Source organism: Leptosomus discolor, chromosome 7 (assembly GCF_034619465.1).
Source record: "Leptosomus discolor isolate bLepDis1 chromosome 7, bLepDis1.hap2, whole genome shotgun sequence".
NCBI classification, from domain to species: Eukaryota; Metazoa; Chordata; class Aves; order Leptosomiformes; family Leptosomidae; genus Leptosomus; species Leptosomus discolor.
The window spans coordinates 55,727,692-55,753,946 of record NC_141397.1 but is presented as its reverse complement, the minus strand read 5'-3'; the positions used below and the strand labels follow the sequence as shown (position 1 = coordinate 55,753,946).

General features: G+C 67.0%; 2 protein-coding genes across 3 annotated transcripts; both read left to right on the top strand.

The window, feature by feature from the left end:
* The first annotated feature begins 3,118 nt into the window (after positions 1 to 3,118).
* Positions 3,119 to 10,777, top strand: CHRD (chordin). Its single transcript, XM_086468165.1, has 23 exons — positions 3,119 to 3,236; positions 3,638 to 3,741; positions 4,285 to 4,411; positions 4,813 to 4,959; positions 5,041 to 5,158; positions 6,011 to 6,107; positions 6,210 to 6,351; positions 6,427 to 6,567; positions 7,123 to 7,205; positions 7,306 to 7,453; positions 7,555 to 7,661; positions 7,746 to 7,906; positions 7,976 to 8,106; positions 8,193 to 8,434; positions 8,526 to 8,639; positions 8,906 to 9,106; positions 9,191 to 9,284; positions 9,422 to 9,478; positions 9,586 to 9,689; positions 9,875 to 9,977; positions 10,115 to 10,269; positions 10,450 to 10,543; positions 10,710 to 10,777. Exons 1-23 carry the CDS (start codon positions 3,119 to 3,121, stop codon positions 10,775 to 10,777), a joined length of 2,856 nt encoding a protein of 951 aa, XP_086324291.1.
* Positions 10,778 to 13,177: 2,400 nt separating this feature from the next.
* CLCN2 (chloride voltage-gated channel 2) lies at positions 13,178 to 26,168 on the top strand. 2 transcript variants are annotated; one of them, XM_086467615.1, is made up of 24 exons: positions 13,178 to 13,228; positions 17,859 to 18,015; positions 18,508 to 18,639; positions 18,754 to 18,882; positions 19,401 to 19,534; positions 19,621 to 19,698; positions 19,818 to 19,896; positions 20,496 to 20,621; positions 20,692 to 20,776; positions 20,891 to 20,992; positions 21,077 to 21,161; positions 21,245 to 21,400; positions 21,905 to 21,974; positions 22,143 to 22,253; positions 22,491 to 22,704; positions 22,802 to 22,935; positions 23,048 to 23,199; positions 23,281 to 23,386; positions 23,459 to 23,532; positions 24,723 to 24,773; positions 25,364 to 25,402; positions 25,611 to 25,715; positions 25,789 to 25,875; positions 25,962 to 26,168. In XM_086467615.1, exons 1-24 carry the CDS (start codon positions 13,178 to 13,180, stop codon positions 26,166 to 26,168), a joined length of 2,664 nt encoding a protein of 887 aa, XP_086323741.1. The 2 variants fall into 2 exon arrangements, with proteins under 2 accessions (XP_086323741.1, XP_086323740.1); XM_086467614.1 differs by having other exon boundaries at positions 23,281 to 23,532.
* Positions 26,169 to 26,255: the final 87 nt, after the last annotated feature.

Here is a 26,255-nt window from a genome sequence, read left to right as displayed (position 1 = left end):
CAGGGCTGGCGATGGCCAGCCGGCTCCATCCTCATGCAGCTCCAGCTGCCCGCAGCCGGCAGCCCCGTTGGGGCTGTGCCGGCGCCAGGCCTGGCTCCAGAGTGCTTCAGAGCCGCCTTTGTGCAGGGCGCTGCCGGCACACATGTGCGGGCGCTGGGAAGCAGCTGGTGGGACCGGGACCCTTTCCTGGGGCTGCCCCTGGCCAGCGTCACCCCCTTCCCACTAGCACAGGGACCTCCAAGGCTCTGGCAAGCCACCCTTTGCCTGGGGGCACCCCTTGGCGTTTCCAGGGGCAGCCAGGGCTGTGGATGAGGGATGCCCAGGCACTGCTGGAGCACCCGTTTCCTCCCTGTCTGCATGTCTCCATTGCAGCGGCAATGCCCCCTCCCTGGGAAGGGATGCCCAGCACCCTCCTACCCTGCCAGTCCCCATGCCAATGTACCACCCCAGTCCCAAACTGGCACTGCCCGGCCACCCTTGCAGCCCTCCTCTCCCTCATGCTGCCACCCCGTGCCTCAGTTTCCCCCACGGCAGGGGCTGAGGCCAGGCGGGTTCCCCGTCTCGCCTTCCTTTCCCCGGGAAAGGGGAGGGAGCTTCCCCCACCACTTCCCCGCATCCCGCGGCTGAGCCAGGAGACTGTGACGAGCTCTGGGTGCGCGGAGCCAGAGCCGGATTCCTGGCACCAGCGGGGCGGCCGGCAGCCATCGCCCGCCTCCTCCCTGCTCGGCCCCGCTCGCGTCCCGCCGTTCCCCAGGGCCGCTGCTGCACCGCAGCGGGCACCGTGCAGTGACGCTGGCACGGCCACGCAGACCCCAGCCCTCCCCTGCCCACCGTGCTGCTGGACCCTGGGGCAGCGGGAACGCCGGGAGAGAGGAGAGGGGACAGGTCAGTGGCACCGCCGGGGACAGCAGGGAGGGCACAGAGCTGGGGAGTGCCATGCTGCCAGGCATGGTCCCCGCTTGCAGAAAGCTCTTGCAAGCAGCAGGGCATCAGGCATGGCCGTGCCTGGGGGATGCCCGGGCCCCTGGCAGTGTCCCAGGCTGGCGATGCCAACGGGCTGTCCTGCTGGTGGAAGTCCGGCTGCTCCTCGCTGTCTTCTGCCAGTGCCAGCTCCTGCCACGGGGCAGGACCCCGGCGTGGCCAAGCCCCCATGCCCCGCTGCCCTCCCTAGGAGAGGTGCCCACTGCACAGGGACACGTGCCAAACCGGGGCAGGGAATGGGATGGGCTGGCCGTGGGCGAGCCAGGGATGGACAACCCCACGCAGGCTGGCATGGGGGCACAGGGTGGTGGGCTGCCGCCCCCCCAGCCACTCACCGGGACGCGGGGAGGCCCAGGAGGAGCATTCTGGGGAGGCAGGGGCCTGTTGTGCTCCAGCTGTGCCGTGTTTCCCTAGCTACACCGCGCAGCTGGCCGGGTGTTTGTACCGCCCGGAGTTGATTTTGGCAGCCCCGCACTTCCCCCTCCTCCCCTCCCCACCCGCCTTCCCCTGCCCGGGCTCCCGCCAGCCGTGTACCCACCACCCGCCACCCCTCCCTGCCACTCTTGACAGGGGTGGCAAAGGAGGTATACGGGTGGCACATACTGGCCCCCCTCCCCACAGGCTCCCCCCTCCCTGCAGTGCGTGCCTCAGTTTCCCTATCTGGATGATGATCTCCCCAGGCTTTTCCATGGTGTCTGCTCACTGCCCACAGCCGCCACCCTCACCAGCCTGGGCACATGTGGGTGAAGAATGGGACTGGTGCTGGGTGCTGCTCTCTCAGCCTCTTCCACGGCTGCCCCCTCCCCTCCCTGGGCAAGGGAACCCAGGTGTCCGGACTCCTGTCCCCTGCAGCTGCTGTCACTGGCGGGCAGAAGCCCAGGGTCCCACTCTGGAGCCTTACTCTGCCCAGGGTGGGCAGCAGCCAGAGGGATTTGGGGACGTCGAGGGCACAAGTTGTGGGGTGCATGTCACTTTGCAGAATGCAGTGTGGGTTGGAGGGGGGAGCATGCTTTGGGGGCCCATGCTCAGGGGTGCCAAGGGGATGGAGGATCTCTATGTCCTGGGTCTGGCGGTAGAGGAGAGGTCTGCAGGGGGTCCATGTGCCACAGGGGACTGTGTGGATGGATGGTGCCCTGCCGTGCCCCATGTCCTGGGGTGCCAAGTGGCCTGAGAGGGGGCTGAGGGGATGGAGGAGTCCCCAGGATGTCCCATGCCTGGGGGTACCCAATGAGCCCTGGGAGGGCTCATGCCTGAAGGTGAGCTGTGTGGACCGGGACCCCCCAGGATACCCCGTGCCCGGGAGATGCCCCATGGGAGGGGACAGTATATGGATTGAGGAGGGCGGCATTGGAATGGGGGTGCCCCACAAATGCCTTATTCCTGAAAGGGGTTTATGTGGATGGGGGACTCCCTGGGGGCTCATGTCCTGAGGGGGGCATGTGGATGGGGGCATATCCAGGAGGTCCAGTGCCCAGGAACACCCCAGGCTCCGTGGAAGGGCTGTGGGTGGTGGTGTGTCCACAGTGCCCTATGTCCCGGTGGGTGTTGTGTGGACTGAGGAGGGGGGGGGAATGGTGTCCCCAAGATGCCCATCCCCTGAGGGTGCCCCGTGCCCTGAGGGAGGGTGTGTGGACAAAGGCATCCCTTAAGTACCCCGTGCCCTGGGGCTGGCATGTGCGTGGGGATGCTCTACACCCGGGGGAGGGGGGGTGGGGCAATGGATGGGGAAGGGGGGTGGCAGGACACCCCGAGTCCGGGGGTACCCCATGCCCGGCGGGGCAGCTGCGTGCCCCGGGGTGCCACAGGAGAGCCCGTGCCCGGCGGGGGGCGGCGGGGCCGGGGCACGGAGGTGGGGTGGGTGGGTGGGTGAGGAGGTGGGGGTGTCGGAGCGCAGCGGGGGCGCGTCCCCCTCCCGTCCCGTCCCGTCCTGTCCCGTCCCCCCCCCCAGCCGGCCGCTGCCTGCGCCTCATTAGCGGGGCCTTTGTTTGCACAGGACTCGCAGCTCCCGCTTGCCCATGCCGCCGCCTATAAAGCGGAGCCGGAGCCGGCGGCCGGGCAGAGGCGGCGGCAGCGGCAGGCAGCGCCCGGCCCCCCCTCCCCGCCCCCGGCCGCCCGCCTGCCCCGGCCGGCCGGCACCATGCGCGCCGCCCTGCTCCTGCTGCTCGCCCTGCTCCTGCCCGGCCGCGCCGCCCGCCCCAAGCTCGCCCTGCCCATCCGGCCCGACACGGACCCGCTGCCCCCCGGAGGGGCGGCAGGTAGGAAAGCCCCCCCCCCCCCCCCCCCCCCCCCCAACCCCTTCCCCTTTCCTCCCCCCGCTCCGGGAAACCCCCCGTCCTATACAAGCCGCTGCCGCTACCCCCCCCCGCACACTTCGTGCACCCCCCTCGCTGCCACCCGCACCCCTGTCTTTGCACCGCACGCCTGCACACGCACACACACACACACACACACACACACACACGCCGCCCCTTTTTCTTGCACCCCCGCATCCCACTGCGGGACCGGCACCGGGAGCGGCGGCGACCGCCGTGCCCAGCGGGCGGAGGGGCGGTGCCGGCCGCTGTCCGGGGCTGCGGCAGGGGGGTGCCCGCGGCCCGGAGGTGACCGGGGGTGACGGTGGTGGTGGGTGGGTGGCTGGGTGGGGGTGTCTCTGCAGGCTGCGCTTTCGGGGGACATTTCTACGCCCTGGACGAGACGTGGCACCCGGACCTGGGGGAGCCCTTCGGGGTCATGCGCTGCGTGATCTGCCACTGCGAGCCGGTGAGTGCCCCCCGCACCCCCCTTCCCACGGGAGATCCCCCAGGGTCCGGCCTTGCTGGGGAGGGGGCTGGCGGAGGGGGGGAGTCCGGCCCCTTCATCCCATACGCCCCCCTTCATGGGAAAGGGAAACGGGGATCCCTCCAGCCAGCCGGACACCTGGATGTCCCGTCCCGCGCCCCCCCCCCCCCCCCCCCCTCCGCGCTGCGGCAGCGCGGAGGAGAAGGGGGCTTTAAAAGATCAGGCTTCATTCCTCCTCCCCCTCCTCGGGGATGGCCCCCGGCCCCCTCCCTCTCTCCGAGCAGCCCCCCGAGGCCGGGGCTGGCGGGGCCGCGCACAGCTGGGCAGGGGGCTGGGGGCCGTGGGGAGGGGGCCCGGGTTTGGCTGCCGTACAGGCAGCTGGGGGCTGTGCAAGGTGTCCGGGCTGCCCGCGGAGGCTCCAGATGGGCTGGGATGGGGAGGGGAGAGAGGCTGGGATAGGGGGGGGCATACCTTGGCACGGCTCGGAACGGCTCACCCGGGCTCTTTCCGACCCCCCCACCGCAGCAGAGGAACCGCCGAGGGAAGCCAGCGGGGAAAGTGAACTGCAAGAACATGAAGCAGGACTGCCCAGTGCCCACTTGCCCCCGAGCCACGCTGCTGCCCGGGCACTGCTGCCACACCTGCCCCAAAGGTGAGACCAGCGAGTGCCTCCCTGCGTGGAGCCCTCCTGCACCCACAGGGTCCCCTGTGGGCATGGGAAAGGGGGCAATTCGCACACACCCCCAAAAAAGGGCTGCTCACTTCTTTACGGAAGTTGCCAGTGCCCTCTGGGTGCCCACGAGGTGCTGGGCAGGGGGAAGCCCTGATGGGCAGAGCCGTCCCCAAACCACCCTGGGAGGGGTGCAGAGAGGGTGCACAGAGCTAAACACCCTGCCCGTCTATCTGCCTGCACCCCGGTGCAGAGCCTCACGGCGATTCACAGGACACATCTTGCTCTGCCTTGGGAGGGGGGATTTATTATTGCCCCCCACCCTGAGCTCTTGGGCACAAGCAGCCTGGTACAATGGTGTCCCTGTGCCCACCCCATGCCAGCCTTGCCAGGTGCCCCGGAGAAGAGCCCCATGCCCCCCTTCGACACCTTCGAGTACTTCCAGGACAAGGAGGACGACCTGGACAAGCCTTACAATGACCGCTCCTACCTCAGCTCCGAGGGGCTGGCCCGTGACGATGCCCGCACAGGTGAGCCACCCGCCCGGGTGAGCAGCAGCAGTGCGGGGCAGCCCCCTGCACTCCCCACCATCGTTGGCATCCCCTCCCCAGAGTTTGTGGCCTTGCTGACAAGTGGCCCAGAACCGTGGCACCCCACGTCCAGCGCGGTGGCCAAGGCTCGCTTCACTCTCCTGCGCTCCTACCTGCTCTTCTCCATCAGCTACGAGCGGTGAGTCCTGCCCCCTGTCCTCTGCCCAGGCTGGCACAGCGGACACCCTCTCCTGGAAAAGGGGGGGATGCAACTGTGCTTGTGCCTCAGTTTCCCTTCTGACATCCCCTCCGCGGTGCCTCAGCCTAGCATTGGTGAGAGATTTGGGGAGGGGGGCGATGTGTTGGGGGTCCAGTCCGGGCGAGCAGCTGGGATTTCGGCACACCCACAGCGCCGGCCCAGCCTCACCCCTTCGCCTCCAGGTTTGGAGTGGGAACAAACGGGAACGGCTCCAGTGCTCTGCGGAGGGAGCAGAGGCGCAGCGGGGCAGAGGCGCCGTGGCACCCTGCGGGCTCTGCCAGCGGGCACCAGGATCCCCCATCCTCGCCGTGCCCTCCCCAGATGCCCGCCGGCAGCGGAGCCTCTCCTCTCCCTCCCTCCTTCCCACTCCAGTTTCTTCTGCTCTTCCTCGCTTCCAGGCCCCTTTGCATAGTAAAGTGGTGACTAATTTCCAGCTCCGACCGGGGGAGCCAAACGGAGCCGAAAATGCTCCTAATTTACAGCCAGGCCTGAGCGCTCAGCTCCCGGTGGGGACCCCACTCCTGCTCCGTGCCAGTTTGGCACCGCTGCGGGGTAGGGGAGCCCAGGGGACCCGTGCCAAGCTGGCACTCGGCAGGATGGCAGCATTGGGCGGGCAGAGCGTGGCGCTGGGCACCCCAGGGGAATGACATCCTTCTCTTGCCCACCCCAAATTGCTGGGTGACCCCTGTGTACCCTTCCTGATGCACCCCTATGCCTGGTGCTAAGCAAGGGTGATGCCAGGGGAGGGGGTGCTGGGCAGGGGGACCTTGCTCACCCCCTGGGTGCCCGCAGGCTGGGGCGACCGAGCCGGGTGCGTTTCAGCGACCCCGAGGGCAACGTGCTGTTCGAACACCCCGTGCAGAAGAACGCTGCCCCCGAGGATGGCATGGTGAGAGGGCCGGGAGGGCAGGGGGGCACGGCGCCCCTTCCTCCCCCCGCCCAGGTGTGCGGTGCCCCCCCAGCCCCTGCCCAGCCCTGCCCTCGCCCACAGCTCTGCGGGATGTGGAGGACGGTGTCCAAGGCCAACATCCAGCTGCTGCGGGGGGAGCAGCTCCGCGTGTCCCTTGTCACCCGGGCGCAGCCCTCTGGAGAGGTCCATGGGCACATCCTCAAGCACCGGGCGCTCTTTGCAGGTAAGCCCAGCTCCTGCATGCCCACCTGGTGGGTGCCCACCGGGATGACCCTCACCCCCCCCTCTCCTCGCACAGAGACGTTCGGTGCCATCCTGACCTCGTCAGACCCCATGCATCTGGGTGCTGGGGGCATGGCCATGCTGACGCTGAGCGACGCTGAGAACAACCTGCACTTCATCCTCATGGCCCGGGGGCTGCTGGAGCCTGGCGCCGGGGGTGAGGGCAGGCATGGGCACCCCATGGGGCCTGGCACTTCCCAGGGGGGCTGTGTAGGGCTGGAGTGGGGTGCATGGCGTGTGTGTGGGTCAGCATCCGTGGGGTCAGGGTGGGTGCGTGGGCTGCCTGTAGGGCTCAGGGTGGGTATAGGTGATGTGCATGGTGCATGGGGGGGTGTTGAGGTGTGCCGAGGGGTTGTTGCATGATTTGGGGTGTGCACGGATGGGAGGTGTGTGGTGTGTACCTATTGGGTGTGTGGGGCCAGCAGGTACTGGAAGGCATATGGGGCCTGGGGACCAGTGTGCAGAAAGTTGGGTTTGTGATGTGGGTTGTGCAAGGATTTAGAGGATGCTGGGGAACTGGGGGGGGGGCGGCGATGGAGGGGGTCACAATGTGTGCAGGGGTCCAGGCATGCAGGACAGGCATCTGTCAAAGTGGGGGATCAGGTGCAGGGGTTTGGGGGTGGTGAGCACAGAGGGGTGGGTTTGGGGGGTGGAGGAACAGTGGTCACAGGCCCCCGGTCCAGCTGGGTCCAAACCCATCTGCCATGGCCAGAATCCCCCTGGGTCCCACTGCGGGTCCGCATCCTGCACCAGGGCCAGACGCTGCGGGAGGTCCGTGCCAACATCACGGTGGAGGTAAAGCCATCATGGGAGGTACCCCCACATGCCTCGGCAGCCACGGTGCCTGCCATACCGGGGCTGAGCCGTGGCGCTGTGCCCCCCCCAACCCCGGCAGGACCCCGATTTCGCCGAGGTGCTGAGCGAGATGTCTGCCCGTGAGCTGCAGTGGCTGGTGCAGGGGCAGCTCCGCATCGTGGCCGAGACGGAGGGCCAGCACGCGCGCCAGCTGGTGGGCACTATCACCACCCGCCGCAGCTGTGACAGTGAGCATGGGGCAGGCACCCTGGGGCGTAGGGGGGGGTGGCTGTGCCCCCCGCCCATGCCAACCTCACCCCCTCCCTGTGCCTCTCTCCCCGGGCTGAAGCCATCCAAAGCGTGCTGTGCGGAGCAGATGCCTTGCTGCCGACCAAAACGGGGGCTGTGGGCTCAGCCAAGCTGGCGCTTCATGAGAATGGCACCCTGGAGTACCAGGTAAGCATGAGAGACCCCTCTCCCTCCTAGGGGCTCAAGGGGTGTCTCCCCACCCAGCACTGCCCCTCAGCACCCTTCCCACAGGTACAGGTGGTGGGTACAGCCAGCGAGGTGGTGGGCATCACGCTGGAGACCAAACCTCGGCGGAAGAGCAAGAGGAATGTCCTGTTTGACATGACACCCAGCTACAAGGATGGGCTGGTGAGCACTGGGTGGCGCTGGGTGGGATGGCACGGGGGCGTTGGGTGGGTCCCCGTCCCAACCCACATGGTCTCTTGCCGGTGGCAGGCCCAAGGTGCCTGGCAGAGCCCCAGCGCCCGCGATGCCCACATGCTGCTGCAGAACGAGCTCTTCCTCAATGTGGCCACCAAGGACTGGGCGGAGGGCGAGCTGCGGGGCCAGGTCATCTCCCTGCCCTACAGCGGGCTGCTCGCCCGCTACACAGGTACCCGGGGGGCACCAAGGGTGGCGGCAGGGGTGGTGGAGCAGCTTCCCCACCCGCCACCTGCCATGGCCCCTGTCTGTGTGCAGAGATGCCCGTGGTCCTGGCAGGGCAGCTGGTGTCCCCCCCCGTAGGCAGCGGGGCCGGGGGGCACGCCTGGCTCTCGCTGGATGAGCACTGCCACCTGCACTACGAGATCTCGGTGGCAGGGCTGGGCCGCCCAGCCGACGGCACCGTCAGCGCCCACCTCCACGGGGTGGCTGAGCTAGGAGAGATGGGTGCCCGTCCCCACCAGCACAAGCGCCTGCTCAAGGGTTTCTACAGCACCGAGGTGAGATGGGCCTCTGTCTGTGGGCAGCTCAACAGTGGGGACTGGGTCAGCCCTCATGGACCCACCCCCCATGCCCGTCTCACCCTGGCAGGCTCAGGGGGTGGTGAAGGACCTGGACGCCGACCTGCTGCAGCACCTGGCCCAGGGCACTGCTTTCCTGCAAGTCAGCACCAAAGCCCACCCCCATGGGGAGATGCGGGGACGGGTAGGTCCTCATCTGGGCAGGGCATCCCTACCCATCCCCACCACTGCCTGGGGTCTCCAGCCAGGTGACGCTGCCCAGGGTGGGGTGGGAAGGGGACAGGATGGGGGGCACACCATGGCATGGTCCCAGCAGCCCAGCGTCATGGTGTGTACTGTGGTCGTGGGTTCTTCCTCCACCAGCCCTGACCGTGGGGGGCAGCTGGGCACTGGCATGGGAAGCGGGGTCCCCTGGTGCTGCCAACCCTCCTGCTCCATGCCCCCATTTAGGTGCACATCCCCAACCGGTGCCATGCAGGAGGGACTCGCCTGGACCCAGGGGAGGCCGAGCTCTCTGAGGGCACCAAGACCAGGGACCTGGAGCAGCTCAAGAAGGACCCCAACTCCTGCTTCTTCGAGGGGCAGCACCGGGCACATGGCACCCGCTGGGCACCTGACTATGACAAGAAGTGCTCCATCTGCAGCTGCCAGGTACAGGCCAGTGGGGGGCAAGCTGGGGAGCAGCACCCATCAGCAGTGCCCCCCTGTAATGAGCCCTGTACCTGCTGCCCCCAGAAACGCACGGTGATCTGTGACCCTATCCTGTGCCAGCCCCTCAACTGTACCCGCCAGGTACACCCCGAGGACCTGTGCTGTCCCATCTGCGAAGGTATCTGGGGGCCTGGGGAGGGGGGGGGGGGTGTCCTGAGTGGGGGGATGGGAGAGCAGGGGGGTTCCCCATGGGTACTAGGTGGAAGGTCCTTCTCTAAGCCTCTACACCCCTCATGGCCTCCCTCTCCCTCGCAGAGAAGAAGATGGGGCAGGAGGAGCTGAAGCTGGAGCGGGCACGGGACAGTAGCGAGGGTGAGTCCCAGTGGGCACAGGCTGAGGAGGTAGCTCTGTCCCCCTGGCCTCCCCAGCACACCCCCTCCCCCTGTGGCGACTGTGCCCACCTCCTCCTCCTCTCCCAGGCTGCTACTTCGATGGGGACAAGACGTGGCGAGGCTCTGGCACCCGCTGGCACCCCGTCGTGCCCCCCTTTGGCCTCATCAAATGTGCCATTTGCACCTGCAAGGTGAGCGTGGGTCCCGGTTTCCCACCAGACCCCCAGCCTGGTTTGGCAGCAGAGCTGCCCTGGCACTCGTGGTGGCTGCCCTGAGCTGCTGTGCACTGCAGTAGGGGCTCAAACCAGGCAGGGGGGCTCGTGCCTTGTACCAACTGCCCCGTGCACCCCCCCTGAGCCCCCCACGCTCCTCACAGGGCACCACAGGCGAAGTGCACTGCGAGAAGGTGCAGTGCCCGCGGCTCACCTGTGCCAACCCCGTGCGCGCCAGCCCCTCCGACTGCTGCAAGCAGTGCCCAGGTACCTGCACCCCCCCTCCTGCCCTTGGCTGTCCTGGCACCCCTGGCATGGCCCCTACACCTCCCTATGCCACCACTGGCAATGCCATGGGGTGCCCCTGCCATGTGCGTGCCCGCTCCCAGTGCCCTTTCCTGCAGCCCCAGAGAAGAGTGTCCCTGAGCTGGCTGACACCATGCAGGCAGATGGGCCACGGGCGTGCCGCTTTGGGCGCCGCTGGTACCTCAACAATGAGAGCTGGCACCCCTCCGTGCCCCCCTTTGGTGAAATGAAGTGTATCCTGTGCTGGTGTGTGGTGAGTGTGCCAGGCCTTGCGGCACCGGGAAGGAGAAGGTGCCCCTGTGCCAGTCCTCTCTTTCTGCCCCGCAGTCTTTGGGGATGGGTGGGAGAGCAGCCTGGCGTTGCACGCTGGGGACCCACCACACCCTGAGGAGCTACCAGCCCCCTGTGCTCAGCCCCTCTTTTTCCCCCGCAGTCAGGGGAGACCCACTGCCAGCGCCAGGAGTGCCCACCGGCCGCCTGCACCAGCCCCACCAGGAGAGACAACCCCTGCTGCACCAAGTGCCGTGGTGAGTGCCGGTGCTTGTGCGTGGGCACTGCTCCCCCAAACACCCTGCGGTGGCCTGTGCACCTCCCCGGCCCCCTTGGGTGCTGAGCCAGGGCTGGGACCAACCCAAGCACCATCCTGGCACCCACCATGCCCATCTCTCAGCCCCACTTCTCCCCCTGCACCAGCCCCAGATGCCACCCCTGATACACGGGAGAAGGTCCACGATGCCAGGGTGGAGGCGTGGAGTCGCTGAGCAGTGACCGCTGCCCCGAGCGGGGCGAGTGTGCAGCGAGGCTGGGTGGCCGTGTGGGGGGGTCCCTGCCGCCCATCGTCCCCACGTGGGGTGAGGGGCACAGAGGAGCACAGCGGGGTGGATGCAGCCAGGCACCTAGCCTGGGCACCCCATCGTGGCACAGCCACGATGCCGGGGCTGCCCTGCCCGCTCGTGCCAGTGGGCAGCAGCTGGGCTGGTGGAGGCTGGGGCACCCACTGCCCTCCCCTCTAAGCCCCCCTGGCCAGCGGGCACAGTGGGCATCGCGCCCTCCTTGTACATAGTGTAAAATCCTTCCGGCCCCTGTCTCGCTGTGCCCGTCCCGGCTTGGCCAGGCTCGTCACATAATTTATGGTGCCTGTGGACAGGGGTCCCGATGTATTTATTAAAACCAGAGATATTGCCCACCCGGCTCCTCGCCTCTTCCTAACAGCGGCAGATGTAGGGCTGTGCCCCTGCATCCCACGCTGGGCGCCAGTGGGATTTGCAGTCCAGGGCCTTGCTGGATTTGGGTGTGCGTATGCTGGGGGTGGGTATTTGGGAAGCCTGGGGGCACCCCTGGTGGGCTGTGGGGTGGTGCTTGTAGGGTGGCACGGGCCACCCGTACCGATGCCAGGGCAGTGTTCCCCCAGAACAGCTGCACCAGACTAAGGCCTCACGTGGCTCACGGCTGCCGCCTGCCCTTTGGTCCCCAGTGTGGGGGACTGGGGCATCTCTGGGGACATCACTGTGCTGTGCTGGGGTACACTGAGATGGTTGGGACAGCACCAGAGCTATACTGGGCTTTACTGGAACAGTGCCAGAGCCGTAGGGAAAGTAACATTGGGCTCTACTGGGAAAACACTGAGGCATACTGGCACGACAACGCCATAGTGGGACAGTGTTAGCCTATACTGGGACTACACCAGAGGGAGCACTGGGTTAGACTGTGGTAGTGGTAGGGCAATAGGAGGACGGCACTGGGGCAATACCAGACTGGCACAGAGCCCTGGGTGCTGAGCTGGGTGTCCTGCCCTATGCGTGCCTGCGGCCACACAGGTGCCTGTCCCAGCAGAGTGGCAGCACCCTTGGTGGCCTTGCAGTGTGCTGGTGGCCTGCAACTGGGTACACTGGTGGCAGCAGGCAGAGCGTGTGTCCTGGCATGGGACTGCCCCTCCGGATGAGTGTCCCGGCTGCCACAGGGCAGTGCCAGGAGCTGACAAGTGAGAAGGGAGCTCCGTGCCCAGGGACACAATGAGGGGGCAGCCCATTTGATCACCTCCCTGCCTCAAACCAGTTTGTGTCCGGTGATGAACCCTCCCAGGCTGGCGCACGGCATATGCCAGCCTCCAGCCCTGCCATCGTCACCCACCCTTGGGGGTGCCAACGTCAAACCGGAGGGCGGCACCCAGGCGGCGAGAACTAGCCCGTTCCTGGTCCCGCAGCACCAGCCCGGCAGTGCCACGGCTACGTCTTTCCCTGCACCCAGTTCTTGCCACGAAGGTGCCATGCGGTGCCCTGGGGAGGAGGGCGAGGTTGGCCCTGCCAGCTGCTCCTGAGCCCGTGGTGGTGGTGAGATAGAGGTCCCAGCAGCCAGCCTGCCATGCTGGAGCGCCTTGCCCGAGGATTACCAGTGCCAAGCTCTGCCCGTGTGCCCCTCTGGAGAGGGCTGAGCCGCTGCTGCCCAGCGGGTTCGGCAGCGAGGAGCGGAGCCCACCTTCCTTCCCTGGCGCTGGCAGTCCCGGGACACTGAGCGACACCACGGTAAGGACAAGTTCCCTGCCAGCATTGGGGTACCTCTGGCGAGCCCCTGCAGCGCCGAGGTGCCCTGCTACCCATGGACATCCGCAGGTCCCCCTGTGCCCTCAATGCCAAGACATCAGGCACTCTGACCCCCAAATCTGACCCCCAGCCAGGCATGGCCATGACCCCGGGGGCTGGCTGCCTGCCTGCCCGCGGTGCCCCCAGCCCAGTCCCCCCTGCCCTGCTGCCTGCATCCCACAGCGGAGAAACCACGGGGAAGAAGGGACCAGTGGCAGTGCCAGCCCCACGCCAGCCCCTTGTGCCCGTGGGAAGGAGCAAGGTGTCCCACACGGAGCCGTACCCGCGGTCACCCCGCGCCACCTGCGCCCGCCGGGGTGTCATCCTCAGCCGGGCAACCACGGGTGGAAGGGACCCCGCTGAAGGGCAAAGCCCTCCGGGCCGGGCACCCCCTTACCCCTGCCCGGCGCTGGGTGCTTGGTGCCGGGCGCTGCCGGCGGAGGCGGAGCGCGGCCGGTCCCTCCCCCGGGCAGCGCCCCGGGCCCGCCCCGCACGGCCCCGGGAGGAACCGCCGCCGCCGCCGCGGGCACCGGCACCGGCACCTGCACCGGCACGGCCAGGAGCAGCGGCACCGGCGGCACCATGGCCTCGGAGAGCGAGGCGCAGCGGGCGCTGCAGTATGAGCAGACCCTGGTGAGGGCGGCCGGCACCGGGAGCACGGCGGGGGAGGGGGCACCGGAGCGGGGCACTGGGCGCGGTGGGGAGCGACGGGGAGCCTGGGGGCGGGGGGGGGGGGGTTGGGGGGGGGGGGTTGGTGGGTGTGGAAGATGGGCGGTTTGGGGGTGCTGCCCCGCTCAGGGTGACAGTGCCGATGAGCTCCGCGGTGCCCGGTTTGGGGTGGTGTCTCCGGGCTGTGGTGGGGCAGGTGGGACACCGGGGGTGGAGTAGTCCAACTGAGCCCCCATCCCCAGGGCAAGACTTTTGCACACACTTCACCCACCCTCCCCTCCAAAACCTCTCATCACTGGGAGGGGGGTGGTGCCCACGCTATGGGGACTGCCAGAGGCAATGCCTGGGCACCCTTCACCCCCTGCGCAGCTTGTCCCCAGCCTTCTGCCCCCAAGATAGCGTATCTCCCCCACCTGCAACCTTAGCCCCATGTTTACAACTCCCTCCCCTCTGAGGCTTCCCCACCCACCACTACCCCGGGTGCCCAACTGTCCCTGGGGTATCCTCCCTCCCCTCCAATGACCACCGCCCTCGGACATCCTGGGCAAAGGTGCTTCTCCCTGGCCTCCGCTTGGGACGGTGCCCAGGGTGGCTCAGCAAATGGGTACTTTGCCCTGGAGAAGGTATTTGGACAGGCAGGGCCGGAGAGGTGAGCAGGGAAGTGGGGGCTGAGCCGCTGCAGGGTATCCGTGCCCACGGCTGCCCAAGTTTGCTGAAAGCCTGAGCTGGTTGCTGCGAGTAAGGCCGGCCCTGCTGGGGCTTGCCCACCCAGCACGTGGGCATGGGGCAGCATCAGGGCACTGCTACGCCGGGCACCTTCTGCATCGTGTTTCCAAGCCCTCAAAGCTGTTGTCTGGGGGTCCCCCTCCGTGCCCATCCCAAGTCACCCCTTCTCCATTGCTGTTGGGTGGCTGTGCCGCCGTCTCCATAATCTTACCAGCCCCACGGTGCCTCCCTGGCAGGACTGAGCCGGGGAGCAGCCCCGGGGCACAAGCAGGGGAGCGCAGCACCGTCCGATATGAGCCATGGGGGGTGCCTCTTCCCCACCCCACCCCCCCCAGCACTGGACTGCCCCGCTCAGTGCTATGTCCGCCGTGGGTGGGCAGAGAGGCCAGCCCAGCCAGGCACCGCAGGGCGGAGGAGGCTGTGGGCAGTGTGGGAGGGAAAAGTCACGCTGGGCTGGCATCGGGGCAGCCTTGCATGGTGCCGGCAGACTTTGCCCTCCTTTCCTCCGGGCGGGGTAGCACCTGTGCCCTGGGTGCCCTAGGGCACCCATCCCCATGGCCTCTGGGCTGTGGCAAGGCTCGTGAAATTGCCTGGGGCTCATGGGTGAGGCTGGGTGCAGGCTTCTGTCCCACAGCTTCACACCTGGCTTTCGGGAGCTGCCTGGGCACGTGCTGGGCAGGAGAGGTGCCCAGTCCTCCCCAGTGCATCTGAGCCACCACAAGCTCCTGTCAGGAGGGTCAGGATCCAGACAGAGCCTGGAACCCGGGGACAGCCCTGGGGAGAGCCCTGAGGACAGCTTTTGCTGCCTGTACCCACAGCCAGGGCATCACAGACAGGCTGCAGGGCTGTGCCTAGCCATGCCCAAAGAGCCCTGTCCCCACTCCACGTCCTTATCCCCCCCCCCCCCTCAGCCCTGGCTGCCATGGCCATGGTGCCACTTGGGGCTGGCACAGTCCCAGCCCTAAAGGTCTCCCCAAGCCACGGTGTCCCTCCCTGGGGACCCTACGTTAGGCAAGTGTCTGTGGGAACCCCCAACTGTGCCAAAGGTGCCGGGGTGCGCGCCAGCATGCCAGGCTGCCGTGGCGGGGACCAAAGGGCCCCTGGGGTAGGGGATTAAGCTTGACAAACTGCCCTTGTTCACTGCGGAGCCGCTCAGGGTGATTAGAGCCTGGCTAAGACAGGCAGCGTGACACCCACCCCCCCCCCCCCCCCCCTAAACCTCCACCTGCCCACCGCCAGCCCGGGGGACACTCTGCCCCCCCCCCCCCCCGCCTTTAAATATCACACACACCCCCCCCAGGATCATGGTTTTTGGGGGGAGGGTTGGCCGGCATTGGCCATGTAGAGGTGGGCACCGCCGCCGGGCAAGCTCGGTGCTATGGGACAGGGTGGCACGGGGACATGGCAGTGCCAGATGGCAGCATCTGCTCCAGGAGCAGCATAGCCCGGGCACAGTGGGCGCTGCGAGCTGGCACTGCCCGGGGGGCTGCAGCACGGCCGGTGCCCGCAGTGCAGGAGCCCAGGACTGACACAGCCGCCTTGGCCCGTGCCCGTGTCCCCGGGTGCCCCCCCCCCCGCCCCCCCCCCACCGTGCCCGTTCCCTGCCTGCCCGGCACTGTGATTGTTCAGCTGCTTCGAGGCGGAGGCCGGAGTCCCGGGGCTGTTTGTGTTTCAAAAGGCCTTTGTGGAAAAATAACCCGAGCGGGAGGAGGAGGAGGAGGAGGAGGAAGGAGAGAGCCCACCACCAGCCTTCACCGTGGCCCCACAGCCGTGTCAGGGCTGTGGGCACGGCAGCTGTGGCTGCGCAGCACTGGGCACCCCTGGGGTCCTATGTCCTGCCTGCGAGGCCATGGCACGGGGCAGAGTGGTGGCACGAGGTGGCAGGTGGCAGCAGGGTGGCATGGCCCCTTGGCTTTCGTCCCTGTTGTTGCAAGTGGGTTTGACTGCAAATGGGGGTCAGAGGGGGAGAAAAAAATCCCCCATCCTCAAAACGAGGCTAGACCCCCTGGGGCTGGGCATCCTGCCGGTGCCCCAAAACTTGGGGGCAGCGTGACAGCCCAGGAGCTGGGCACAGAGCCGATTTGGGGGGCCTTCAGCCTGGGGGTGCCCTGGTGCCTCAAGAGCTAGCCGTGGGGCGGCAGCCAGGCCAGGGAAGGCAGGCGCTTGGCAAGGGGACAGCACTCCTCGGGGTGCCGGCTTGTTTCTTCTTCCAGAGGAAACAATCTTCGCCAGAAGGGAGCCTTTGAACCCAGGGCCCCGTGCGGGGATGGGGGTCCTCCTCTGGCAGCTGATGCTGGATCTGGCCCCCCGAGATGGCCGTGCCGGCCTCTCTGCCCGGCTCGTGCCTTCCACCTGGCACATTTCCATAGGGCGAGGAGCTGCTGAGGTCGTGCTGAGCAGGAGTTTGGGGGGAAAACCATGCCAGGAGGGGGGGCACAATGGAAACAAATGTACCTCCCGCTCCCCACTTGGCTTCCCACCCTCCCACTACCGAGACCGACCCGGGTATTAGACAGTGGAGAATCCATCCGGCGCCACTCTGACTGGTTTCTGCTCCCTGCCAAAGCAACCTGGGCAGGAGCGATGCCCCGTGAGAAATGCACCTTCACGCCACCCCCACGGGGAGCTGGCACGTGCCAGCAGGCTGAGGGGGGTGTGAATGGGACCCAGGCGTCTGAGGTGGGCACGGCCGCCGGCAGCCGAAGCTGGTCTGCCCACGTGCCAAGCGTGGTGCCCACCCGTGGTGTTGCCCCTCTGCTGGGTGCTGGCACGGGACATGATGGAGAGGAGGGTGGCTGTACCCCAGCTGAGCGGCCACGCGCTGTGCTGGCTCAGCGCGGCGGGTGGGCAAGCCATCGGCATGGGGCTCACGTCTCCCCGACGTGGGAGCCTGGCAGGGTCCCCAAGGCCCTGAAGCCTCCCTTTGTGCCGGGCCAACCTCTGGCGTTTGGCATTCAGGTCGTGCTGGGGGGGGAGCGAGGCGGAAACCAAGCAACCGAGTCCTTGGCAATGCCCGCCAGCGCGGGACAAATGCCCCCGGCTCAGCGGGGAGGACGGGCACAAAGAGCTCCTGGCCAGCACAGGGGGCACTGCCAGGGCCACCCCCCCCAGCCATGGCCAGGCCACGTGCCACAGGCAGGCAGGAGGCGCACAAGGAGGAGGGGGTGCCCCCTATGTGGGCACAGAGCCACTCACACCCCCTTGCTCCCCAAACCCCCTCCTCACAGCCCAGGGACCACCCTGTGCCTGATGCTGTGCCCCCCTCTCCCCTGGGACTGGGGGTATGCCCTGCTCCTCACTGCCCTCCTGCCTCCCTGCTGCCAGCTGAGACCGGCCAGCTCATGTCACGTGTGGCCTTCTGAGGCTGCCTCCCGGGGGGGGGCCATCCCAGCCCTGATTTTAGTGATGCTGAGGGGAGGTGACCGCAGAGCACCAGCACAACCCCAATACCAGCCCTCAGAGAGCCTCCAGGCCAGGCTGGCTGTGCTCCCATTGCTCCTGTCGCCAGAGGCCCTTCCCCACCCTCCGCCAGCCCAGCCCAGTGCCTGAGGCACCTGGGCAGGGCCGGGGACTGGTACCAGCAGTGCCAGCTGCCTGCGCCGGCTGCGTGGGCGAAACAATCGCCATCGATCCCCAGACACCTTATCTGCCTGGCCCCTTCCCACACGCCGGAGAGCAACTGGGGACCCCCAGAAGCACCACTGCTCTTTCCCCTGGGGGTGCCATGGCCCCTGTCCCCTTGCCTGGCACCCCTCCCCCGGTGCTAGGAGGCTGTGCCTACTGCTCCCCTGCCTCAGTTTCCCCACTTGGGCATGGGAGCCGGGGTGCCAGCCCCCTGTGACACCCCCACCCACTCCTTCTCCCCCAGATGTATGGGCGCTACACGCAGGACTTGGGCACCTTCGCCAAGGATGAAGCAGCCCGTCTGCGGCTGCAGCAGGGGCATGTGGAGGGGGACACCCCCCGGCCCCGCCGCCCCTCCGAGCTGCTGGAGTATACCCAGGGCCGCTGTGCCCCCTGCCACGGTAAGGGCCACCAGGGACAGGGACACAGGGGGACACACACCAGTGGACACCTGGTCTGGGCACGGCTGCCCACCCTGCCACGGCGGTGGTGGTGGATAGGGTTTCTCTGGCTGTCATGGGACACCGGCGCCAAGGACAATGCCACCTGCCCGCCGGGCAGCAGGGACACAATGGCCTAAAATAGCTGGGTACGCCGCAGGGACCGGGGGGCCCCCAGCCCCTCTGCCTGGGGCTGTGCCAGGGGGCTGTGCTGGTGGGAGGTGCATGCCCAGCAGCCCGTGTGCGGCTGTGCACAGCCAGAGCCCGCCGTTCCTGCCCGACGGTGGCTGCAGCATGGCTGTGACAGCTGGGCATGGTGGTGCTCCTGCACCGGATGGTGCTGGGTTGGTGCTGCCAGTTGTGAGCACTTGTGTCCCTGCCAGCCTGGCCTCGCCACCCCAGTGTGCCCATCCCCGGGGGCGCCTGTCCCTGAGCCGGCTCTTGTGCCCGCAGTCTGCGCCTTGCAGTGCCGGCGGTTCCTCATCTCCAAGGTGGGTGAGGACTGGGTCTTCCTCATCCTCCTGGGGCTGGTCATGGCGCTGGTCAGCTGGGCCATGGACTTCGCCATCGCCACCTGCCTCCAAGGTAAGAGGAAACCGGTGGCCTCCTGGGGCCATGATGGACCACAGGGTGGCCGTGCTGCAGGGCCGTGCCGTGCCCTTTGCCACCTGTGACCCACCTGGCCTGCTGTGCCTGCAGCCCAGAAGTGGATGTATGGGGGCCTGGACACCAACGTGCTGCTGCAGTACCTGGCCTGGGTCACCTACCCCACCGTGCTCATCACCTTCTCAGCTGGCTTCACCCAGATCCTCGCCCCTCAAGCCGTGGGTAGGGCACCGGGGGGCTGCCTGCACCCTAATGGGGTGTCCCTTCCCTGAGGCTGTGACTTGGGAGCTGCTTGGGTGGCCTCCTGGGCTATGGGGTTGGGGATCCTGGGGGTCTTCCTAGGACTATGGGCTAGTCTTCAGAGGGTCTTCTGGGGGCTATGGGGTGGATGTCCTCAGCTATGGGGCTGGGGGTCTTCCAAGGGCTATGGGCTGGTCTTCAGAGGGTCTCCTGTGAGTTAAAAGGGATAGATGTTCTCCTGGGCTATGGGGCTAGGGATCTCGAGCTGGTCTCCTGGGGGCTATGGAATTGGGGTCCCCACAGGGCTATGGGTTGAGCTGTCCCTACATGGCCATGAGGCTGTTCCTGCTGACTGTACTGTGGGGAGAGGTGTCTCTAGGGTCTCCCTATGGTAGTGAGGGGTGGCAGAGCATCAAGGATCCCCGCCAGAACCCTGGGGCAGGGGCTCCCCAGTGTCCTCCCTCCATGGCCGTGGGTCAGGGCTGCCCCCATGGTGCCAGGCTCGGGGATCCCCGAGATGAAGACCATCCTGCGGGGCGTCGTGCTGAAGGAGTACCTCACCCTCAAGACCTTCGTGGCCAAGGTTATCGGGCTGACGTGTGCCCTGGGCAGTGGCATGCCCCTGGGCAAGGAGGTGAGGGCAGTGTCCAGGGCAGGGCAGACAAGGAGCCAGGGTGGAAGGCACCATCCTCAGCGCCCCCCACCACATTGTCCCCACAGGGTCCCTTTGTCCACATTGCCAGCATGTGCGCAGCCCTGCTCAGCCGCTTCCTCTCCCTCTTCGGGGGCATCTATGAGGTAAGCAGGGCAGGCTGGCCCCGGACGGGGCTCTGCCTGTGCCCCCCAGCAGGTTCGGCAGCACCCAGAGTGGTGGGGGGAGGGGGGGCTGTGCCCACTCACCCCCAGCTCACCCGCAGAATGAGGCGAGGAACATCGAAATGCTGGCGGCCGCCTGCGCCGTCGGTGTCGGCTGCTGCTTCGCCGCCCCCATTGGAGGTAGGGTCACCCCGGGCCCCCCACACTCCACATACACCTCCCACCCGGGCACTGGGGTCCTCCCAGCGAGGCAAGCAGGACCCCCAGGATGGCTGGCACGGGAGAGAGCAGAGCTGCTCGGCAGGGAGGAGGAAGGGAGGAGTGGGCACCTTCCTCCTGGAGGTGTAACGTCTGCTCTCGTCCTCTCCCCTGCCGCCCTGCGCTCCAGGGAGCTCCCCGCTCCGGCCCCGCTGAGCCCTGCCCGTAGGTTGGTGATGTGTCTAACTCCTTCCTTGTCCTCTGCCTGCTGCGCTGCTCCATCTGTCTGTCTGTCCGTCTTCGTGTGCCCCCCCCCCCAACCCCAGCACCACCCGCTCACGTCCCTGCGCTACCCTCTTGCTCGCACTGACTGCTGCTCCGCCGTGCCCGCTGCGGCCAGCCGGGGACCAGTCGTGCGCTTTGCCAGGGAAGCCCTTGAACCGCCCCATAGCGTGTCCGTGGGCCGGCCGGACACCCACGGGCCATGCACAAGCGTGGGTTCGGGGCGGGAAGCACGCCAGGCGCCGTGGGCCTGCCTGGGGGTTTCGCCGCCTCCCTCGTGCACTTCCCCCCGGTGCCAGGCGTCCTCTTCAGCATCGAAGTCACCTCCACCTTCTTCGCCGTCCGCAACTACTGGCGTGGCTTCTTCGCCGCCACTTTCAGCGCCTTCATCTTCCGCGTCCTCGCCGTCTGGAACAAGGACGAAGGTACCTCTGGCAGAGTGAGGGGCACAAGCGTCCCCCCGCCCAGCCCCACTGACCCCCACTGCCCCTCCAGAGACGATCACGGCTCTGTTCAAAACCCGCTTCCGCCTCGACTTCCCCTTCGACCTGCAGGAGCTGCCCGCCTTCGCTGTCATCGGGTGAGTGCAGCCAACCCAGCGCCCATCCTGTGGCCCCAGGGTGGCTGTGGCGGTGCTGGTGGTGGCAGTGGTGGCAGCAAGACACGTGGGTGCTCACCCCTTCCCTTTGCCCAGGATCGCCAGCGGCTTTGGGGGCGCGCTCTTCGTCTATCTCAACCGCAAGATCGTGCAGTTCATGCGCCGCCAGAAGACCATCAACCGCTTCCTCATGAAGAAGTAGGTGTCCAGTTGTTGCCGGCATCGGGGCGGTGGAGCTGGGGCTGCAACGACGTCACCTCCTGCCCCGTGCCACCCCACCAGGCGCCTGCTCTTCCCTGCCCTGGTGACGCTGCTCATCTCCACGCTGACCTTCCCACCCGGCTTCGGACAGTTCATGGCTGGCCAGGTAGCCCCTGTGGGGTGGTACGCTGGTCCCCAGCCTGGGGCTGCTGCCAGCCCCAGCTGACCCCTGCCTCTCACCCTCACCAGCTCACACAGAAGGACACACTGGTGACACTCTTCGACAACCAGACATGGGCCAAGCAGGGGCTCAGCGACGAGTTTGAATACTTGGGCATCCTGGAGGCCTGGCGCCACCCCCGCTCCAATGTCTTTGTCACCCTTGTTGTCTTCATCCTCATGAAGGTGGGTGCCTCCTGCCCCTGCCAGCCCCAGGGTGCCACCAGGAGGCTCTGGAGAGGGCCTTCTGGGTGCCAGCAGGGAGGTGGTGGATGGCTGCTAGCAAGGTGGCACCACAAGGCACTGGGTGGCTGCTCCCAGAGTTCACCCAGGTGTTGTCTGGGTGCTGCCGACATGCCGTCAGAGATCTTGGCTGGGAGCCACCAAGGTGCCAGCAGGAGGTGCTGGCGGGGTGCCCCCAGGTGCCACCAGTGAGGTGCTGGCCAGGTGCCACCAGGGACGTACTGGCTGGCTGCTCCCAGGTGCCACCAGAGAGGTCCTGGCCAGGTGCCACCAGATGCCACCAGGGAGGTGCTGGCAGAGCGCTGCCTGGGAGGAGCGGGGCTGCCCCACGGCACGGTGCGGTGCCCACGTGCTGCTCCACAGCAGCCGGCTGTAGGGCACGGCAGGGGAGGGAGGCAGGGTTGGGCTGGGGGGAGCAGCTAACAGGTCTCTGTATCCCCCACACAGTTCTGGATGTCAGCCCTGGCCACCACCATCCCAGTGCCCTGCGGAGCCTTCATGCCTGTCTTCGTCATCGGTGAGAACCCATACCCTGTGTGGGCATGGCGGGAGGAGGGAGCTGCTTGCCCGTGTGTCCCCAGGTGTCCCCTTCCCTGGCAACACCAGGACAGAGGAGAGGGCGCAAGGCTGGGTCAGGTGCCGGGAAGAGCCCATGTGCCCTCTCCCAACCCCTCTCTGCGGGCAGGGGCAGCCTTTGGGCGCTTGGTGGGGGAGAGCATGGCAGCCTGGTTCCCTGATGGCATCCACACCAACAGCAACACCTACCGCATCGTGCCAGGGGGCTACGCCGTGGTGGGTAAGGACTGGGCTGGCATGGGGACACCATGATGGGCATCACTTGGAGATGCTCCAAAGGAGCTAGTGGGTTCCCCAGGGCTGAGGTGGTGTCCCCAGTGACTGGAGGTGGCACTACCACTGGGAATGTCCCCAGGAGGTCCCAAGAGCTCTGGGTGTGGTGGGAACCCAAGGTGGGGACGCAGCCTGGCAGGCAGCACCTGACAGCTGCCCCTGTGTCTCCTGGGGATGGGCACAGGGGCGGCCGCGCTGTCGGGTGCTGTCACCCACACAGTGTCCACAGCCGTCATCGTCTTTGAGCTGACGGGGCAGATCTCACACATCCTGCCTGTCATGATCGCCGTCATCCTGGCCAATGCTGTGGCCCAGAGCCTCCAGCCCTCCCTCTACGACAGCATCATCCGCATCAAGAAGCTGCCCTACCTCCCTGAGCTGGGCTGGGGCCACCACGAGTAAGCGCGTGTCCCCTGCCCTGTCCCCAAGCCCCTCAACAGGCCCAAGGGGAGGGGGTATCATCACTCTGAGGCCACCCTTACCCTCCCCTGGCAGGAAATACAATGTGCGGGTGGAGGACATCATGGTGCGGGACATCCGCTATGTCACCCTCAACTGCAAGTACCGGGACCTGCAGCATGTCCTGCACAGCACCAAGATGAAGAGCCTGCCACTGGTGGAGTCAGCTGGTGAGATGCGGGCAGGGGGCTCTGCCGGCGCCACTGGGCGTGCCAGGGTGGCAAGTAGGGGATGGCAAAGGGGGCATCAGGAGCCAATGTGGCCCCTCACTGCCGCCGGCAGAGTCCATGATCCTACTGGGCTCCATTGAGCGGGCGCAGGTGGGGGCCCTGCTCAGCCACCAGCTCAGCCCCCAGCGCCGGCTCCAAGCCCTGCGGCAGAAGGCACTGGCCGAGGATGGGCACCGGCTCTCCGATGCCAGCATCCGCTTCCAGGTGAGGGGGGGCAGCCACCTCGGGGATGCCCAGCCAAGGTGCTCCGTGCCGGCATCCCCTCACCACCCTGTCCCTTTGCAGATCAGCACAGAGACCTCCTCGGGTACGCCCACCCGCGCTGCACCCCGCAAGCCCCTGAAGCCAGCGCTGAAGAAGGTGCCCAGCAGCCCGGTTGAGAGCCCCCCGGGTGAGTCTGCGGCCCCCCCCTGCCCCCACTCCCCCTGCATCGCCCCTGCTGAAATCCCCTCCCCACCCACAGCTGGCACCGCTGACCACACCGGCATCGCGCTCAAGAGCCTCTTCTGTGCCAACACTGCCGCAGAGCCCACCGAGGTGAGCACCCATCCCTGCCTGGCCCTGCCCTTCCCTGTCTGGCCCTGCCTGGCCCTTTCTCCCCACTGCCATCCTTTCCCATCACTCTCATCCCTTTTCATCCCTTCACAACCCTTCCCATTGCTGCCCATCCCTACCCACCCCTCCTCATCCCTGCCCATCGCTTTCCACCTCTTCTCATCCTTGCCCCATCCTGCCCACCCTTGCCTGTTCTTGTCCCATCCCTGCTCAAACCTACCTGTCCCTTCCCATCCCTTTCCATCCTTTCCCCTCTCTGCCCATCTCTTCATCTCTGCCTGTCCCCTTCCCTTCCCTTCCCTTCCCTTCCCTTCCCTTCCCTTCCCTTCCCTTCCCTTCCCTTCCCTTCCCTTCCCTTCCCTTCCTTCCCTTCCCTTCCCTTCCCTTCCCTTCCCTTCCCTTCCCTTCCCTTCCCTTCCCTTCCCTTCCCTTCCCTTCCCTTCCCCTTCCCTTCCTCCTTCCCTTCCCTTCCCTTCCCTTCCCTTCCCTTCCCTTCCCTTCCCTTCCCTTCCCTTCCCTTCCCTTCCCTTCCCTTCCCTTCCCTTCCCTTCCCTTCCCTTCCCTTCCCTTCCCTTCCCTTCCCTTCCCTTCCCTTCCCTTCCCTTCCCTTCCCTTCCCTTCCCTTCCCTTCCCTTCCCTTCCCTTCCTTCCCTTCCCTTCCCTTCCCTTCCCTTCCCTTCCCTTCCTTCCCTTCCCTTCCCTTCCCTTCCCTTCCCTTCCCTTCCCTTCCCTTCCCTTCCCTTCCCTTCCCTTCCCTTCCCTTCCCTTCCCTTCCCTCCCTTCCCTCCCCTCCCCTCCCCTCCCCTCCCCTCCCCTCCCCTCCCTCCCCTCCCCTCCCCTCCCCTCCCCTCCCCTCCCCTCCCCTCCCCTCCCCTCCCCTCCCCTCCCCTCCCCTCCCCTCCCCTTCCCTTCCCTTCCCTTCCCTTCCCTTCCCTTCCCTTCCCTTCCCTTCCCTTCCCTCCCCTCCCCTCCCCTCCCCTCCCCTCCCCTCCCCTTCCCCTTCCCTTCCCTTCGCCTTCCCCTTCCCCTTCCCTTCCCTTCCCTTCCCTTCCCTTCCCTTCCCTTCCCTTCCCTTCCCTTCCCTTCCCTTCCCTTCCCTTCCCTTCCCTTCCCTTCCCATGGCACCACCATGCCATGCCCTGACACCGCTGTCTCTCCCCTCGTGGTGCCAGGCCCAGGGCACGGCCTATCGCAAGGCCAAACACGTCCGCATTTCCATTGTGGTAAGCTGCAGCCAACCGCAGGCTGGGCACAGATCTTCTCAGCCAATCGAAGCCCAGCATGGATTCTTTGAACCAATCAGGGGCCTGGCGAGATTCTGATTGGCCAATCATGTTCGGCCTGTGTCCATGCAGCCAATCTCAGACTGTCCCGATTCTGCTCAGCCAATCACGGGGTGTGGCCTCCCAACCCCAAGCCTTCCTGGCAAATCACAGCGTGATCCGGAGCCTCTTGGCCAGTCATGGCCATGAGATTTGCCCCCACTTTTCTCAGCCAATCATGGCACAGCCTGTGTTCTCTCCACCAATCACAAGTCAGGCTTGTCCCACCTTGGCCAATTGTGGTGTGAGCTACGTCCTCTCAACCAATCATGTCACCTGACCTGCACTCTGCCCGCAACCTGCCCACGTGCTGACTGCACCCTGCCTGCATGTGCTGCCTGCACCCTACCCGGCCATCGCTGCCGTGCTGCCTGCAGCCTCGCTGCTCCCTGCCTATACCCTGCCCACGCCTTGCCCCCACCCTGCCTGCAGCCGGTGTGCAGGCATGCTGCGCTGCCCTGCCAGGCTGCCCACTCTCGCCTCTTTTGCAGGAGGAGATGGATCTGGGTGACAGGATGACCCCGGCGGAGGTGAGGAGGGGTGGGCAGGGGCAGGCAGGACCCTCCTGCCCATGGGGATCCAGGAGATCCCAACAGGGTGCTGAGGTGGGAGGGGGACATCAACCCCAATGTCGCCATTATGCTGGGTGCAGGGAGGGTGGGGTGGCCTTCACTGGCACCCTTGGGGGGGGGGGGGACATGCCCCCTCACCTTGCCCCGTGCCATCCCCCTCTCCCAGATCCTGGAGTGGGAGGAGCAGCAGCTGGACCAGCTGGTGGATTTCAGCAGTGCCAAGATTGACCCCGCACCCTTCCAGCTGGTGGAGCACACCTCACTGCACAAGGTGCGCCCGCACACCCCTGGACCCCCACCTGGACCCCCACAGACCCCCAACTCTGCCCTCTCTCTTCCTGCAGACTCACACCATCTTCTCACTGCTGGGTCTGGACCACGCGTACGTCACCAGCATCGGGCGCCTGGTGGGCATGGTGTCCCTCAAGGAGGTGAGCAGTGGAGTGGTGGGGTTGGAGGGGCATGGAGGGGGGGAGACACCCGGAGCCACCTGCCCATGGGTTTGGGGTGCCCGCAGCTGCGCAAGGCCATCGAGGGCTCACTGACAGCCAAGGGGGTGAAGGTGCGCCCGCCGCTTGCCAGCTTCCGCGACAGCACCGCCAGCGCCGGTGAGCCCGACACCACCGCCCTGCGCCAGCTCTGGGACCGCCACCAGCACCACACCATGCCCCGCGAGGCCGGCCCCGGGGACGATGACAACAATGACACCCCTAAGGGCCAGTGAGCGTGGGGGGGGGGGTGTCCCCCGGTGTCCCCAGGTGCCGCAGGGGCCTCCGGCAGATGCCAGGGCATGCTCGCCCTGTGCCCATTC